Source organism: Mobula birostris, chromosome 4 (genome assembly GCF_030028105.1).
Source record: "Mobula birostris isolate sMobBir1 chromosome 4, sMobBir1.hap1, whole genome shotgun sequence".
NCBI classification, from domain to species: Eukaryota; Metazoa; Chordata; class Chondrichthyes; order Myliobatiformes; family Myliobatidae; genus Mobula; species Mobula birostris.
The window spans coordinates 155012233-155028915 of NC_092373.1; the positions used below are offsets into that span (position 1 = coordinate 155012233).

The window sequence follows — 16683 nt, forward strand, 5'->3', positions numbered from 1 at the left end:
TGAGAACACACCATGTGTTGTGGGTCTCTAGCTAAAGAACTAACCTGGCTTAGAAGTAGTGTGGTGTAGATTCACTTCATTGTTTCTTGGAATAAGATAGTTCTCCGAAGAACTCTGGTCCTGATGGAGAGTTTTGGCCCGAGACATCAACTGTTCAGTCTTTTCCATAGATGCTGCCTGACCTTTTGATTTCCTCTAGCATTTTGTGTGTGTTTCTCTGATTTCCAGCTTCTCATGTCTGTTTCTTCTGACAGGATAGTCTAGAACTAGAAGTCGGGCAAGGTGTTGTTTATTTAGGACGAGGTTAAGAAATTGCTTCACAGATTGTTATTTGTGTGGAAGGTGCATTTTCTCCCAGCGACTTTTGGAGCTTTCCCTGAACTTTTCAGTTTTCTTTTGCATCTCAAGGAAATGACAGTAAATTCACCTCGTATGTAGATGGGAGACAGGAGAGTTGAGGACACCTGATAGGCATGAGATAGATAATTAATTACAGAGAGATGACAGGGAATGGGACTGATGGAGTGTATTTCTGTGCATTGTTATTTAAGGGCCAAAGTTGTAGCAGAACAGATCACTTGTGGGATCAAGCAGTGGGGTCATACTCTGAAAGGCGAGACTGTAAAGAAATATGAAAAGTGTGAAGTTTGAGAATTCACTACCCCTTAGAGCAGCGGAAACCCTCTAATGAATACATTCAACCTGATGTACAAATTTTTTAAAATTTGGATTTGGGATGGAGTATCAGCCTATTTTACCTAATGATTGATCCCAAAGGAAATTACAATGTCACAGTTGCATTACAAGTGCAGAGATATCCAATTATACAAATATTAGAAAAGTAAGAAAGAATAAAAATTAAGTTATCTCAAACAGTCTAACAGGAGGGGTTATCACTTCCCCGGCTATAGGTTGACTCATTATAGAGCCTAATGGCCAAGAGTAAGAATGACCTCATATCGTGTTCTTTGGAGCTTCGCATTTGTCCTCGTCTTTTACTAAAATGGGTAGGCAACCTACGGCGCACGGACCAGATCCGGCCCACGAAGATATTTTGACTGGCCTGCGAGTGATTTTTCTTTATTCTGAGTGTTTCATGCAACCACACTGATGGACATGCATGGCGTCTTGTTACACTGGCCCCAGGTTCCGTTTTGTTCCAAACCAAACACTGGTATATACGAATGACGGGAAGGCAGGCTACCTATTAATATATATTAGATACTCTCCATGCATGTGCAGGTTTTCAGATGGGAACGTTCAATTTTGTAAACAGAAACAGCGTCACTGTTTTAACAAGAAATCCACGCCAAGTATCCAGATATTAACATGTGATACGATACTTGTTGAATAACTCGAGTTTCGAAATAAAATAAAATAAGAAAAAAATTCCAATGGCAATGAATGAAAAACGCAGGAAGGTAGACGCTGAGTGCCGAAAAAGCAGTGAAAATGAAGGAAATGCCCGTGCCAGCTACAAAGTCTCCAAACGTATTGCGGAAAAGATGAAGCTTTTTACAGATGGAGAGTTTGTCAAAGAATGTTTACTGGTAGTGGTGGATATTGTTTGTCCTGAAAAGAAATCTTTATTTGCATCTATCAGCTTGTAGGCAAGAACGATCACACGGTGAGTTGAAGAAATGTCAGCAGATGTTAAAAGTTGTTTAACGGATGCCTGCAACGAATTGCATTTTTTTTCAATTGCTCTTGATGGGAGTACAGACTTGAGAGACACTGCTTAACTTGCAGTGTTTGTGTGAGGAGTGACCTCAACTTTTCAAATTTTTGAAGAGTTTATTCAATTAATTCCTATGAAGAACACGATTACTGGAGCAGACATTTCTGAAGCTTTGTTGAAAATGATGTTAGAAATGAAACTTAATGTGTTGAAGCTAATTGGCATCACAACTGATGGAGCACCAGCAATGGTGGGACAGAAAAACTAAACTGAGTTCTTGGATTACTAATTGGCATCCTTGGTTAAGCACAAATGATTTTCTAGCATGTGTTATTCATTAATTTGAGGCAAAACATAACTAGTTGTATTTAAATGGATAATTCCCATATTTCAAGTTTTTTATGGCATTTATCTGGCCCACCGTCCGCTCATTAATACGCAATCCGGCCCACAGAGGCAAAAAGGTTGCTGACCCCTGTCCTGAAAGTTCTCCTCTGTTCAGCCATGGTGGCATACAGATGGTGAGAATCATTGTCCAGAATTGCCAGGGTTTTCTGTATGGTCCTTTGTTCTACCACAGCTTCTAGTGTGTTCAGTTTGGCACCTATAACAGAGCCAGCCTTTCTAATCAGTTTATAGAGTTGATGCCATTGACCCAGCATACCACTGCATAGAAGACTGTGCTAGTGACAACAGACTGCTAGAACATGTGAAAGGGAGGCCTACATACTCCAAAGGACCTCAGTCTCCTTAAGAAGTAGAGGTGACTCTGGCCCTTCTACCTGGCCACTGTGTTGGTGCTCCATTCAAGTCTGTCATCCAGGTGTACTCCCGTGTTCTTGTAAGTCCTCACCACATCCACATCCTCTCCATCAACAGTAACAGGAAGCAGTGCAGGCTTAATCTTCCTCAAGTCCATCACCACCTCCTTTGTCTTACTGATGCTTGCACCATTTGATGAAGTCCTCCACCAGCGCCCTGTATTCGCCCACCCTTTATGCACCAAACTATTGCTCAATCATCAGAGACTTTCTGCAGAAGACATGACTCAGTGATGTATCTGAAGTCCAAGGTATACAGGGAAACCAGGAAGGGAGCTAATCCAGTACCCTGTGGGGCCCCAATGCTACTTATGGCCACATCTGACACGCAAACTGTCTGCCAGTCAGGATACAATGGAAGTACCAACCTGCATTCAGTGGAGCTTTTCCTCCAGCACTGAAGGTCTGTGTGGTATTGAAGGCATTTGAGAAATCAAAAAACATGATCTTCACAATGTTGCCCTGCTTATCCAAATGGGAGTAGGCTCTGTTCAGCAGGTAGATGACAGCATTGTTGACTCCAATCACTGCAGGGGATTGAGAATGATCTGACCGGGTGAGTCAGCACCAGCCTCTCTAGGGTCTTCATGATGTGTGAGGTCAGGGCCTCTGGTAGTCATTCAAGACATTCAAGATTTTAAAGTGTCTTGAAAAACTACATATAGTTTACAATTTCTCCTATATCCATTATGTTTCTTAACTAACAGAAACAAGTGCCATAACTTTTTCTAGTCATATTAAAACGTGTAAGATCTTGTCTCCTGGAAGTAAGCCAAGCTACACTTGGAAAAGGGCAGAATTCTTGACATTTTCTGAGAACTCAATGCACAATACTAGGCTTCAACTTGTGAGGCAGTGAACTACTGTGGGCTTTGTTCTTGCCACTGTTACGTAGTTTACAACTCTAAACAGGGAGTCATAGTATTTGGACTGAGGGATTTGTCTGCTGAATTGTGCTGAATTAGACATGGAACGGAGAGCCCTGTTGATGTGAATGGAGAAATAGTTTGATGGAGAAAGGGAGGTGAAAGGTAATTGTTTCATGGATTGTGTTTACTTTGACTTTTTTTTAAGTGATTTACCTTTCCTGTTAATCTTTAAAAACCTTTAATTGATTTTTATATTGTCTATGACTAGAAGAGAAATCTGGAGGCATGGCCTTCTGTGATGGAATCTTAAATTTTACTCATGATGAACTATGCCTTTAAGAACCCTGCCTATGGGAAAGAGAAGCTGTACAGCACAAACAGCTTGTTACAGAGAGAGAGAGAGAGAGAGAGAGAGAGGGGGGAGGTGAAGACTGCTCACAGTTTGTTTGTGATTTATGCAAGGACACTGCCAGATTCTGAGTTCCTACGGAGAGAGAGGGGAGGAGCTACATGATGGACAGCTGGTGTTCGGCACAACAACATTTAAACCAGTGTAGTTGCTTGTTTCACAGGACACGCAGACGCACTAAGGTGTGGTGAAATTACCACTACACTTTCAGGTGCCCACGAGTGTGGGACTGAGGATCGATTAAGAGGAATCGATCTGTGATTATTAGTGCGTGAAAGAGCGACCCTGTGGACTCTACCAGTGTGTCTAACCCTTGCCTGGGTTGGTAGATTATCACTTGAAGACGGCACTCTTAAGTTGGTCACGTTTGGCTAACTTGAAAGTTTGGGAGGACATTCAAGAGGATCGACGACACCTGTTGATTTGGATTACATCCCCCTCCCTCCCCCTCCCTCCCCCTCTTCAGTTCCGTGGACTGAACTGAATATCCTTACTTCGTAAGACTGTATCACTCACCACCTAAGCCTGAAGAAGTTTGGGAATTGATATATTTACACCCGTATATGCATAATGCCGTTAACTCTTATTTTACCTGGTTTAAGTTATTATATGACGTAGTTACTAATAAAATAGTGTTTTGTTAATAGCAAAACTAGACTCCAGGTGTGTTCTATTACTGCTGAGATTTTTACAGAGTTGCGTGTATGTGACACCTTCCCAGCTGTATGACATTTTGTATGCTGGGGCTTTGCCATGAACCAACCACTGCTTACTCCCAGAAGTGACCTGTGTTGCTACAACTTTAGCCCTTGAGTATTAAAGCAGGACAATGGAAAAGTGATATAGAGAATAGTATTTATTCAAACGGCAGCAGGTAGTCAAGCACTTGCAACCTCTCTTATTATTACAGATTGTCAGCATCAGTTATTCTGGCTGTGCTAAAACCTGGCACCGAGTTCTCAACTTGTGAACCTTGGTTCATGCTGCAGGACCAGATCGAGTTCCTTGTTTTTATTCACTCATAATTGCAAGCTTTGAGCTCACACATGTATAGGCATTACACAGGTTGTACTGTGTCGTTATTAATCTTAGTTTATTCCCTGTATATTTCTCAGGCATCTCTTTCACAGTCTGAATCAGGAGGCATATACTCCTTCCTAATTTCCATACTTCTGAACATTTCTCGACTTTCTTACAGTGGTTCAAACCACTCTATGCCGCCTTTGTTCATCGCTCATCATCAGTGTGACCTTTCTACTTGGTTCTGCTTCCTTTAAGTTGTTGCTGTAACTAATTAGGTTTTGGTGCACTTGACTAACAAAGTTTTCATGTAGTTCAAAATTAGATACATTTTCATGAACTTGGCTGCATTCCTAGACTAAATGTCTGCTTACTAAACCTGCACTTGCTGTTTCAGCTAGGGTCTACAACTGGGCCATGTGTGTCACCACTGAGTAGCTGCCTCACTCAGCCCTGCACCAGGGACGGGGATTTGGACTGGATTCCTGGCACTACAATGCACAGCTAGAACAAATGGTTGTTTTAGATTATGGGGCAGTTTTTCTTATTAAGAAGAAAGGTCTTCCAAATCAGTTGAAACGTTTGGCAAGTGCGGACAGATCTTAATTTATCATTGCATTCCCTGGGTATCACCAGCATCCCCTTAGCATTTTTCAAGTTCTTTTCACCATCATGCTTGCATGTAATACATTAAACACTCAAGCTACGTAACGTTATCTGCTCCAGAGGATCTCTTTTGGACTGTGTTCAGATTTCAATGACAGTCATACTATAAATGTAATGCTTTTGCAAAACATTTAAGGTGTTAATCTGTGTTAGTAGAACTTAAAATAATTTTAGTTACCATCACAACTTCATAAAAAAAATTATGTGGGAAATATATTGTATTCACCATACCCTCCGATCCCACTCGAACTGGATGTTTAGATGTTAACAACTGTGACTTTAAATTTAAACAGGGGACTTTGAGAAAGAGGCAGCTGAACTCTCAAAACAGCAGCAGGAACAGCAGAAGGATGATGAAGATTCAGCTGATGACATTGGCATGGCAGAGTTCTCCCATTTATGTGGCCTGACTTCAAGGCATAACTATACATCACTGAATTTAAGTTTTCTGGAGGAATATGTCTTCAAGCAGGTAAAATGTAAGTAAATATGATTATTTATTTCAGTTATTTATGTATTATTTATAAATTCTTAGCTAAGATGATCTGACTTCTATTAGCTGCTGTATTTTAACCAATAAAGGATAAATGACTGGTGATGCTTAGATCTCATATGGATTTAGCTTCACGTCATGTATTCTTTGCAAATAGGTTCCCAGTTGAAATCTATTCCCAGCCTTGATTGCAGTCTTATAAGTACATCAATTTCCTACAACTTGATACAGTTGGCATTAATTCAATTATTGTGAATTGCATTGATGACAGCTTGCATCCGGGGTCCGAAAGCTTTTTTCACATAGAGTGATAGAGGCATTATTCTTCATTTGATCTGGTTAGTACTTGATTTGGGAGTACAAAATGATCATACATGTTGCCTGAAATAGAAAAAAATATTCTGGTTCCGTGTGCTTACCTTTCTTTGAGGCTGGTGTTGATGTGGTCGGGCCACTTGACATATCTCACAGACGTCAGACTTCAACATGGACACATCTCCTATCTCCTGGATGAACATGCTACCCTCAAAGTTCAGGCCATTGTCACCAGGCAGTCACAAATGCTGTACTTCCTTGCACTATCTGTTTCTATCTTCTGCACAGATAGACCTATTGTTTTATCCTGCTATTTTCCACCAAACCTACTTCTTTCTACCTTGAATCTATCCTTTCATCCTGGTTCAGTATCTTTCCATATACATCTATGACGTCCTTGATGGTCTCTGCTACTTTGACAGCTTTTGTTTTTTTGGTCCCATTGCTATATCTTCATGATGAATACATTCATACCTGTATCCCACATCAGGAGAATCTGAGGGGCCCTCCATTTCTTCCTTGAACAGAGGTCTTACTAGTTCATCTCCAGCAACAAATTAATTTGCTTGACTGAACCTGTTTGCATGTTGAACAATTGTTTCAACCATTGGCTTCCTCCTCATCAAAGGTGTTGCTATGGGAATTTGCTTGAGCCCGAGGTTTGTTTATGTTCTTGTTGGATATGTGCACAGTATTTGCTTCAGGCTTACTCTGGCCCCCTGCTCTATTGATTATTCCAGTACATTGTATTAGTCCAGCCTTCTGCAGTTTTCATTTGACTTAGACTCCCCCAGCTATCTTTACCTTGTTGCACCTGGCCTTCTTTAAGGACCCAATTCCATTCTTCCAATTCCTCCATCTTCATCATATATGCTCTGGTAATGAAACTTTTTCACACAGGTACTACATTAATGGGCAGAACCAATGACTGTGTCTCAACTATTTCCCACACGTCTGCCCTCACCCCATCTGCCCCTGGACAGAGCAAGGATAGAGTTCTTCTGTCTTCACCTTCAGTCCTATCAGTTTCTTTATTCAACAGATTGTCAGATACATTTTTCCAGCTCCAACAAGGTTCCACCATCAATCATAAACATACTTCAACCTTACCCACCAACCTCCAACCTTCCGATTCAGTATTTCAAAGGAACTTCTCCCTTTTGAGGCTCCCTGGTCCATCCTACTGATTCCACCAACCATTCTCCAAACTTTGGCACTTTCAAAGGCAGCCACAGCAATGCAATATATATCCTTTCACTTCTTTCCTTCCCACCAATCAGAGACACAAATGGTCTTTCCCTGTGACGCTGCGGTTTTGTCTATTGCATTACAAGTTCACAATGTGATCACCTCAGCACCGGAGAAACCAAAAACAGACTGGGTGACCACTTCGGGGAAACAACTGTGTTCAGTACACAGGGTTATATCTAAACAGGATCTCTGTTCAGATAAAACAACTGAACATGATAAACTCCTTAATAATACAATCTAGAATATCTATGGTGAAAATGTAATTAATCTAGTTTTGTGATTTTATACTGTATATGAATGAGAATAAAGCTTCCTTCTTATGACTTAGTAAAGCATTTACTGAGCTGACATCTTTTTATTGAATGGTGCATCATCAAAGCTGGTTGGACTTCATAAATTTTGTGAGCTATCTTTTTTTACTTTGCATCACGATGGAGAGACCTTCAATGATACACATCAGAAATCTGAGTGTAAATCACCACTATCTGTAAACCTATTTAAACTAATGACACATGAAATCATTCATAAGCCTTGAATTTCTTGTGTGTGCTCCCAGCAGATGTTGCTGTGTCATGTGTCACTTGAAAATTACCTGAGTTGTGTATTACTTACAGGATTTTATATTTGTAATCCTCTTTTTCAGCATCTGCAGTAATTTGCTTTTGTTGAAAAGTACACTCTTAGTTCTCTGGTTTAAGTAAGTTCATCATCAAAGAATGTTTTCACACCATTGGGTTTAATGAGAGTATTGGACAGGAGGAAACAAAATAAAATAAAATCCTTTTTTGACAGTTCCATTATTTTTGTGCTGGTGGTTGTGTTGGGTGGGTTGTGACATTGGTGATATGGTCTCCTTTTCCTTTTTGTCAAAGATACAGTTATAGATTAATGTGAAATAGCTTTTAAATTGCTTGAAACATTTCCTTTGGCCGTGATACCCGAATGCTAATACTGCAGCATACATTCCATTGCTAGTAAATGCAGAGGTGAAAGTGAGGTTAAATTACCTTATGTCATATTTCATTAATGTGATCATTTTTCCTGATGTTGTTTGGCGTTAGCTTTAAAATAACTGTAGTTAATAATTTTCACACCCTGGAATCATCATAATATTGAGTCTTCCCTTGTTTTACCGTTGCAAGAGAAAGTTTGTGAACCATTTGCAATTACCAAATTTTCTGCATTAATTACTCATAAAATGTAGTCTGATCTTCATCTAAGTCACAATAATAGACAAACACAATCTGCTTAAACTAATAACCTACAAATAATTGTATTTTTCATGTCTTTATTGAACACATTGTTTAATCATTCACAGTCCAGACTGGAAGAAGTATATGAACCCTTGCATTTACTAACTGGTAGAACCTTCTTTGGCAGCAATAACCTCCACCAATTTTTTCTGTAGCTGCTGTTTAGACTTGCACAATGGCAAGGAGGAATTTTAGACCATTTCTCCATACAAAACTGTTTCAGTTCATCAATATTTCTGGAACACCTTTCATGAACAGCCTCTTCAGGTCATGCCACAGCATCTCAATTCTATTAAGGTCATTCCAAGGCACAAACTTTCTTCTTTTGAAACCACTCTGTTGTTGATTTACTCTTGTGTTTGGGATCATTGTTTTGTTGCATCACCCAGTCTATATACTACTAAAACTCTCATGCTCTGTCTGTCTGTTTGTGACCTCCAATCAGCTCAAAAGCTGCATTACAGCGGCACTTTTTATTGGCTACTTCGAATTAAAATGTGCTAACTTACAGAATGCAGGCAAAGTTCAGGGTTATATATTCGTATAAAATTGCTCATTTGCCAAAAATCAACAGGCTGCCTTTCATGGAAGGCATCATGGAAATCGGCCATCATGGAAATCGGGACGCGACAGCCCGGCGCATGCACATGGCCAGCCTCAGCAGCGACACCTACTGGAGCAAAAGGGCAGGGCAGCTCTATTTCGAGGGCACAAAGTAATCTTCAGATGCTGGGGTCAAAGCAACACACACAACACGCACGCTGGAGGAACTCAGCAGGTCGGGCAGCATCCATGGAAATGTTTCGGGCCGGAACCCTTCATCAGGACTGAAGAGGGAGGGGGCAGGGTCCCTATTAATAAGGTGGGGGGGGAAGTGTGGGAAGGAGAAGGCTGGTAGGTGCCAGGTGAAAAACCAGTAAGGGGAAAGATAAAGGGGTGGAGGAGGGGATAGGCAGGAAAGGTGAAGAAGGAATAGGGGAAAGCACAATGGGTAGTAGAAGGAGGTGGAACCATAAGGGAGGTGATAGGCAGCTGGGGGAGGGGGCAGAGTGAAACTGGGATGGGGGAAAGGAGGGAGAGGGATTTTGAGGCATCACATTCTGTTAATCATCATCAGCATGTGCAGGATTGGGACAGATCTAACTACCACCCATCAATAAGAGATAATTAAATCTTATTATAATGACGTACTTCGAGACACCCATAAAACCCTTTGCTACAGTCAAAGGACAGTGGTGACTATATCACTTCCATTTAGGAGACTGCCAACCACATCATCAAGAATAATCAGCATCCTTTGGTGTTAGTGCTTCGTATCTTCTATCCAGCATTAGGGTAAAAAAAAAATGGTCAGCCTAATTATGCCGTGTGGAAAGGGAAGGGGGTCATTATGGTTAAGGGATGACGCTAGACGTCGCCGGGAAGTGGCAAGGAGAGAGAGAGAGAACAAGAATCAGATGAGGCCAGGGCCACACGACTCCAAGATCAAAGAGTCAGGACAAAAAAAAAATGAGAGAAGAAGAGACAGAGGAGGAGAGGCATGCACGTTTCCAGGATCAGAGACAAACAACAAACAGCAGAAGAGCTGAAGAGTCAGCATGAAAGGGCTGTGCGTCTCCAGAATGACAACGAGAGGCACAAGGGTGGCAGATAAACCAGAAATGGTGCCATCAAAATTGTCCTCCTTTAAATGAGGAGCAGCTATATTTCCTTTGCTACACGTCGTTCATCTTCAATAACCTGAGGTTTTCTACTTCATTTTCCAAAGCAAAGCAATACCAATAGCATTCAGGAAAATTTAATGTTCATTCTGGTCATATCAGACTGCACTACCCTTCTCTCAAAGGGTGCCTCAATGGGTCACCCCGTTGTCTAATTTCTATTAAGTTTCAGATGACATACTGCTACCCTGACATTCTCCTGTAAAATGCCTTGATACAATTTTGAATTCATTGTTCCCTCCACGATTGCAAGCTCTCCAGGCCTTGAGGCAACAAAGCAGCCCAAACCATGATGCTCTTTCCACCATGCTTCACAGTTGGGATGACGTCTTGGTGTTAGTGTGCAATTCCCCTTTTTCCTCCAAACATAGCAGAGTGCATTTCTACCACAAAGTTCAATGTTTGTCTCATCTGTCCACAGAACATTGTCCCAAAAGTGTTGTGGAACATCCAGGTGATCTTTTGCAAACTTGAGATGTGCAGCATCTTTTGGAGAGCAGTGGTTTCCTCCATGGTGTCCTTCCAAGAACACCATTCTTCGTCAGTGTTTTTCTTACAGTGGATGCATGATCAGATCCTTTGGCATGTTCGAAAGATTTCTGCAGGTCTTTTATTGTTACTCTTGAGTTCTTTTCCACCTTATTCAGCATTGCATCTTGGTGTCATCTTTACAGGATGCCCACTGCTAGGGAGAGTAGCAACAGTATTGAATGTCCTCCATTTGTAGACAATTTGTCTTACTGTGGACTGATGAACACTCAGGTCTTTAGAAATGCTTTTGTAGCCTTTTCCAGCTTCATACATCTCTACAATTCTTCTTCTAAAGTCCTCTGAAAGCTGTTTTGATTGAGGCACATGTTCCACATAAATAGATCTTTCTTGAGAAGAGCCTGTCAATAACCGGACTTTGTCTTTTTTTTATAGAGCAGGGCACCTCTGCAAACCACACATCCAATCTCATCTCATTGATTAGAACACAACACCTGACTCCAAATAGCTTTTGTAGAAGTCATTACCCCAGAGATTTACTTATTTAAATGGTTTACTCAGTATTGATGAAAAGAAGTACAATATTTCATGTGTTATTAGTTTAGGCAGATTATGATTGTGTATTATTGTGTCTTAGATGAAGATCACACCATATTTTATGAGTAATTAATGCAGAAAACCAGGTAATTGAAAAGGGTTTCACAAAATTTTTCTTGCAGCTGTACCTATAGATTCTTCCTTTTATGGTATCACTGTCATGTTGACTTGTGCTAATTACCATTGTAACTGAGAATTTGAAACCCTGGTCGATGAATAGAAAACTTTTCTGCTACAAAATTTGATACATCACCACCATGTTGAATGACCGAATAAATAACTGCAGTTTAAAGCCAGCCATTGGAATTCTCAAAGGTGTCAATTTATATTTTGTCTCACGTGATCCTAAAATCTAACCACAGAAAGAATTAAGAGGGAATATTTCATGCTCGATGAAAACACTATTGAATTATTTTCTGTCCTTCACTCTTCATATTAATTACTCTCTGAAAATTATGATTAATTCTATTTCACTCACCCTATCAGGTAGCACATTCCAGAAAACTAACTGAAACTTTAAAGAAATAACCTTAATATTTTTCAAAACCTCAACTTTTCATAATTCTGCTTGTAACATTCCTGTTTTGTGGAAATATCCACTTCTGGTTTCGCCACATTACTCAATTCCCCCAATTCTGATACCAGTCTGCTAAATTTTCCCGCATTCTCTTACCTCAAGTGTGCTGACCAATATCCAAGCTCAATCAGTGATGTACAAATATTTACCTTAACTTCCTTATTTTTGTTTGTATCATGCCTTTTTATCAGACCAAGAGTGCTACCTATTATTTTTACCAGCTTTATCAACCCCACTGGAAACTTCAAAGTTTTAGATTCTGGAACTTTAGGCCTGTCTTTCTTCCAGCCTTACCTTTTAAGTTGATATTATGCATGTCTCTACACTCTAACCGTCCAAATGTATGATATCATATGTCCTGCATTAAACTACAATTACCAGGTTCTGTACACTTTGTTGATCCATTCCCTCCTGAATTGGCCTCAGTTGTCCTCACTGTTACTACATTTCCTTAGTTCCTCCACCAATTTTAAAGTATGTTGCCCGAACCTATGTTCAGATCACTAACAAAAGAGAATAATGCTCCTTAAGCAAAGTCCTCAAGAGTACTTTTACACTTTATTCCGCTGTGAAGGACAGGTTCATTGAAGTTCTCAGCTTACAGACTCCATACTGCCAGAGTCACTTCAAATCTTACGTAATTCCACTGTAATAACTCTTCAAACATTTTTAAAGTCTTCGTCAAAACTTTCCATTTTGGTTGGAATGCTAATTGTAAACTGTAAATGGCTGACATGCCATTTGTACGCAGAATAGGAAAGAGAACAGTACAACATTAGATGGGCAATTTTGTGCTATTCTTACTATATGTCCTTACTTGTATGTCTCTCCATTCTCTTCATATTCATGTGTTCATCTAAAAGCCTCTTCTACTCACCAAACTGCTTGATCTGCTACCATCCCTGGTAGCCTATTTTGGGCACTACTACTCTTTCCGTTTTTTAAAAAATCTTGCCCCCTTGCCCCTCACATCAGCTGTAAACTCCTCCCACCTCTAAAGACAACTGTGTTGCTCTAAAGAGCATTATGAGGTCATTCTTACCTTCGGTTATTCGGCTTTATAATGAGTCAACCTATAGCCAGGTAAGTGATGACCCGCTCTTGTTAAACTGTTTGAGGTAACTTATTTTTTATTTTTACTTATTTCTTTTCTAATTTTTGTATATCTCTGCATTTGCAATGCTACTGTGACATTGTCATTTCCTTTGGGATCAATAAAGTACCTATCTATCTAACTTGAAAAACATGTCTTCTGGTATTTGATATTTCTACCCCGGAAAAGAATCTGACTATTTATGTATGTTACTTATAATTTTAAGAACCTTTGTCAGGTCTCCCCTCAGCCCAAGTTTGTCTGACCTTGCCTGTGGCTCGTACCCTCTAATCCAGGTAGCATTATGGTAAATCTCTTCGGCACAGTCTCCACATCCTTCCTCTAATGGGGCAACAAGAATTGCATGTACGACGCCAAGTGTGGTCTGTCTAATTTTTTATTTAACTGCAGCATGACTTCCTTACTCTTATATTCAACACTCCTACTAATGGAGGCAATAATAATCATATCCCTTATTTACCACGTGCAGATGCTTCCTTTTTCCTCCTGACTAAATGTTGGATTATCTTGGGTCATTCAAGATTCCCTTTCCTTAACATCCATGTCCTAACTGCTTATGGGAACATGCCAATCCTGAACTCTGATCTTTAAACAATTTCATGCATTTCAGACATGCACTTGTCTGACAGCAGCTGCTCCCAATCAACATCCTTTACCTCCTGTACCTTTCCACAAGATCCAATTTTATCCTTGTACATATATAATATAATGAGTAAAATATAATGAGTTTTGGTCACTATTCCCAAAATATTCCACCACTATCTGATCTGTTCCCTGACCTGACTCATTTCCCGGAACCAGGTTCAGTATGTCTTCTCCTCACATTGGACCCTTGGATGTACTGAAGAAATCCTACCCCATCTAAGCCTCTTGTGTTCAGGAAGTTATAGTCAATACTGGGAAAGTTAAAGCCATCCACTATGACATCCTGTTGTTTCTACCCCTTTCCATAATCTGTCTATATCTGTTCCTTCACCTCTTGGTGGTTGTTGGGAGTACTTTAATATAATCCCATCAGCATAATTGTGACCTTTTTTTATTTCATAGCTCCACCCAAATTGTGTCTGCTGATGAGCCCTCCTGTGCGTCTTCTCTGAGTACTGCTGTAACTCTCCCTTATCACTAATGCTATCCCTCCACCTCTCTTGCCCCCCTCTCTATCACATCTGAAGCAACAAAATTCAGAAACGTTGAGCCACCGGTCCTGTCCTGTTTGCAACCATGTTTTTGTATAGCAACAACATCATAATTTCATGTACAGATCCAGACTCTAAATTCATCACCTTCCCTATAATACTCCTAGTATGAAAATAAAGACATTGCAGACCATCAATCCCACCATCTTCATTACTAGTACCTTACTATTCTTCTTTTCAGTCTTACTTATCATATCATCTTTCTTGCCCCCAACCCTATCACCTATTGCCTTGCTGCTGTGATTCCCATTCCCCTGCCACTGTAGTTTAAGCCTTTCCAAGTAGCACTAGCTAATCTCCCCTTAAGATATTGGTTCCCTTCAAGTTCGGGTGTGAACTGTACAGGTCCTACCTGCCCTGGAAAAGAGCCCTGTGATCTAAGTCTGAAGGTCTCCCACTTACACCAGTTCCTTTGTGAAGTACTGAACTACACTATACTGTATACTTCTCATTTCAATGACACGTTGCACAAGTAGTAATCCTGAGATCACAACCCTGACAGTTATGCTCTTTAACTTTCTACTGAGCTCCCTAAAATCCCTTTGCAGTTTCTCATCCCTGCTCCTGCCTGTGTTATTAATAATTGTATGAATTGTGTAAATCATCTTATACATTGTACTCCAGATTGGATATGACCTCTGACTGCTCAACCTCCCTTCTCAGTGTGTCCTGGACCCAATAGTCCCCTGTCTGCTCTGAAATTCAATGAACCATCTCTTACTCCATTGAAGAACTCAGCTGAGTGTGTTAGATACAACCTACCTTTTAATAAATTACTTTCATTGGTCAGCCGTGTTTTAACGTGAATTTTAAAAAAGTATTTGTAGGTTCTTCAATAATTCTGATTAGGAGTAAGTGTGTAGCCCAGGCATGACCAAGGATTTTTGTGTTAAAGATTGTTTTCTTTGACCCCTAGTAAGAGAGTTTGAGCTTGATGAACTTGCAAAATCGTTGGAGCACGTACAAGATAAGCATAAAAATTTAAATAAGCAGTTGGACGTATTGAAGGTAATTTATGTTATCTCTTTAGTGTTCAGCTATTCCTTTTAAGTAATTGTCTAGAAGTGTTCATTCAGAGCTTTTTGAAAAGAGAAATGTATTTGTTTATAAAGAGTAAAAGTACTGTCATACAGTATATGCGAAATGATTAATATTGAATGTTAATAAGTTCGTGATTTGGTAAAAATTCCTAAGATTCTCAACAATCTAAATAAAGAACACTTTCCTCATCTCAGTCAAACTGTTCAATCCTTTATCTATTGGACAATATTTGGTTCAAGATTCATAGCCAAAGAAAACAACTTCTGAATATTGCATCTAGCTGATCCCTTTCAAATATTAAGTTTTGTAGTGAATGTAAGCTCATTGTATTCTGTAGTTCCTCAGATGATGACTCCTTCATCCCCTGTACCAAATGAGTCTACCTGCATCACCTTCAGCGTTAGCAGTGTATCAGATGTAATCTGATCAAACCCCTGTATAATTGCAGTGAGAATTTTCTATATTGGGCTCCAAGCTGTTGCCATTAAATAAACATTGGTTGTTGAGCTCATATATTGACATTGCAATCATGCCTGGATCCCTCTGAACACACTTGTTTTATTTTTCTACCAGCCTCCTTGGCAGGCTGAATTTGTGTAAATCATCTTATACATTGTACTCCAGATTGGATAATAATGATCACAGAGTTCACCAATTTTTCTGTTCCCTTTTCAGCTCTTGAATAGCTTCAGATCATTCTCCGTATTTATTTATTTGTTTATTTAGTTAGAGGATTGCAGAACCAATGAGCCACCCCTCCCAGCAACCCACCTATTTAACCCTAGCCTAATCACAGCACAGTTTACAATGACCAATTCATCTACTAATCTGTACTACTTTGGACTGTGGGAGGAAACCGTTAAACCACATGGTCACACAGAGAATGTACAAAGTCCTTAGAGACGGTGTTGGAATTGAACTCTGATTCCCTGAGCTGTAATAACGTCACGCCGACAGCTATGCTACCATGGCATGACTGTAGTCATAGAGAACTACAGTGCAGAGACAGGTCCTTTGGCCCATCTTCTCTGTGCCAACCTATTTTTCTGCCTATTCCCATCTACTGGCACCAGAATCATAGTCCTCCGTATTCCTCTTATCCATCTACCTATCTAAACTTCTTTTAAATGTTACAATTGAACCCACATCCCCAGCTTCCCTGGCAGCTCATCT

At 40.1% G+C, this 16683-nt stretch overlaps 1 protein-coding gene across 2 annotated transcripts in view; it reads left to right on the plus strand.

Annotated features, from left to right (window-relative positions):
* LOC140196048 (uncharacterized) overlaps positions 1–16683 on the plus strand; it is a 51749-nt gene that overhangs the window by 27740 nt on the left and 7326 nt on the right. For both annotated transcript variants that reach the window (XM_072254753.1, XM_072254754.1), the window contains exons 9-10: positions 5757–5942; positions 15386–15477. In XM_072254753.1, the coding sequence (XP_072110854.1) occupies positions 5757–5942; positions 15386–15477 (278 nt within the window). The remainder of the gene's footprint in view (positions 1–5756; positions 5943–15385; positions 15478–16683) is intronic.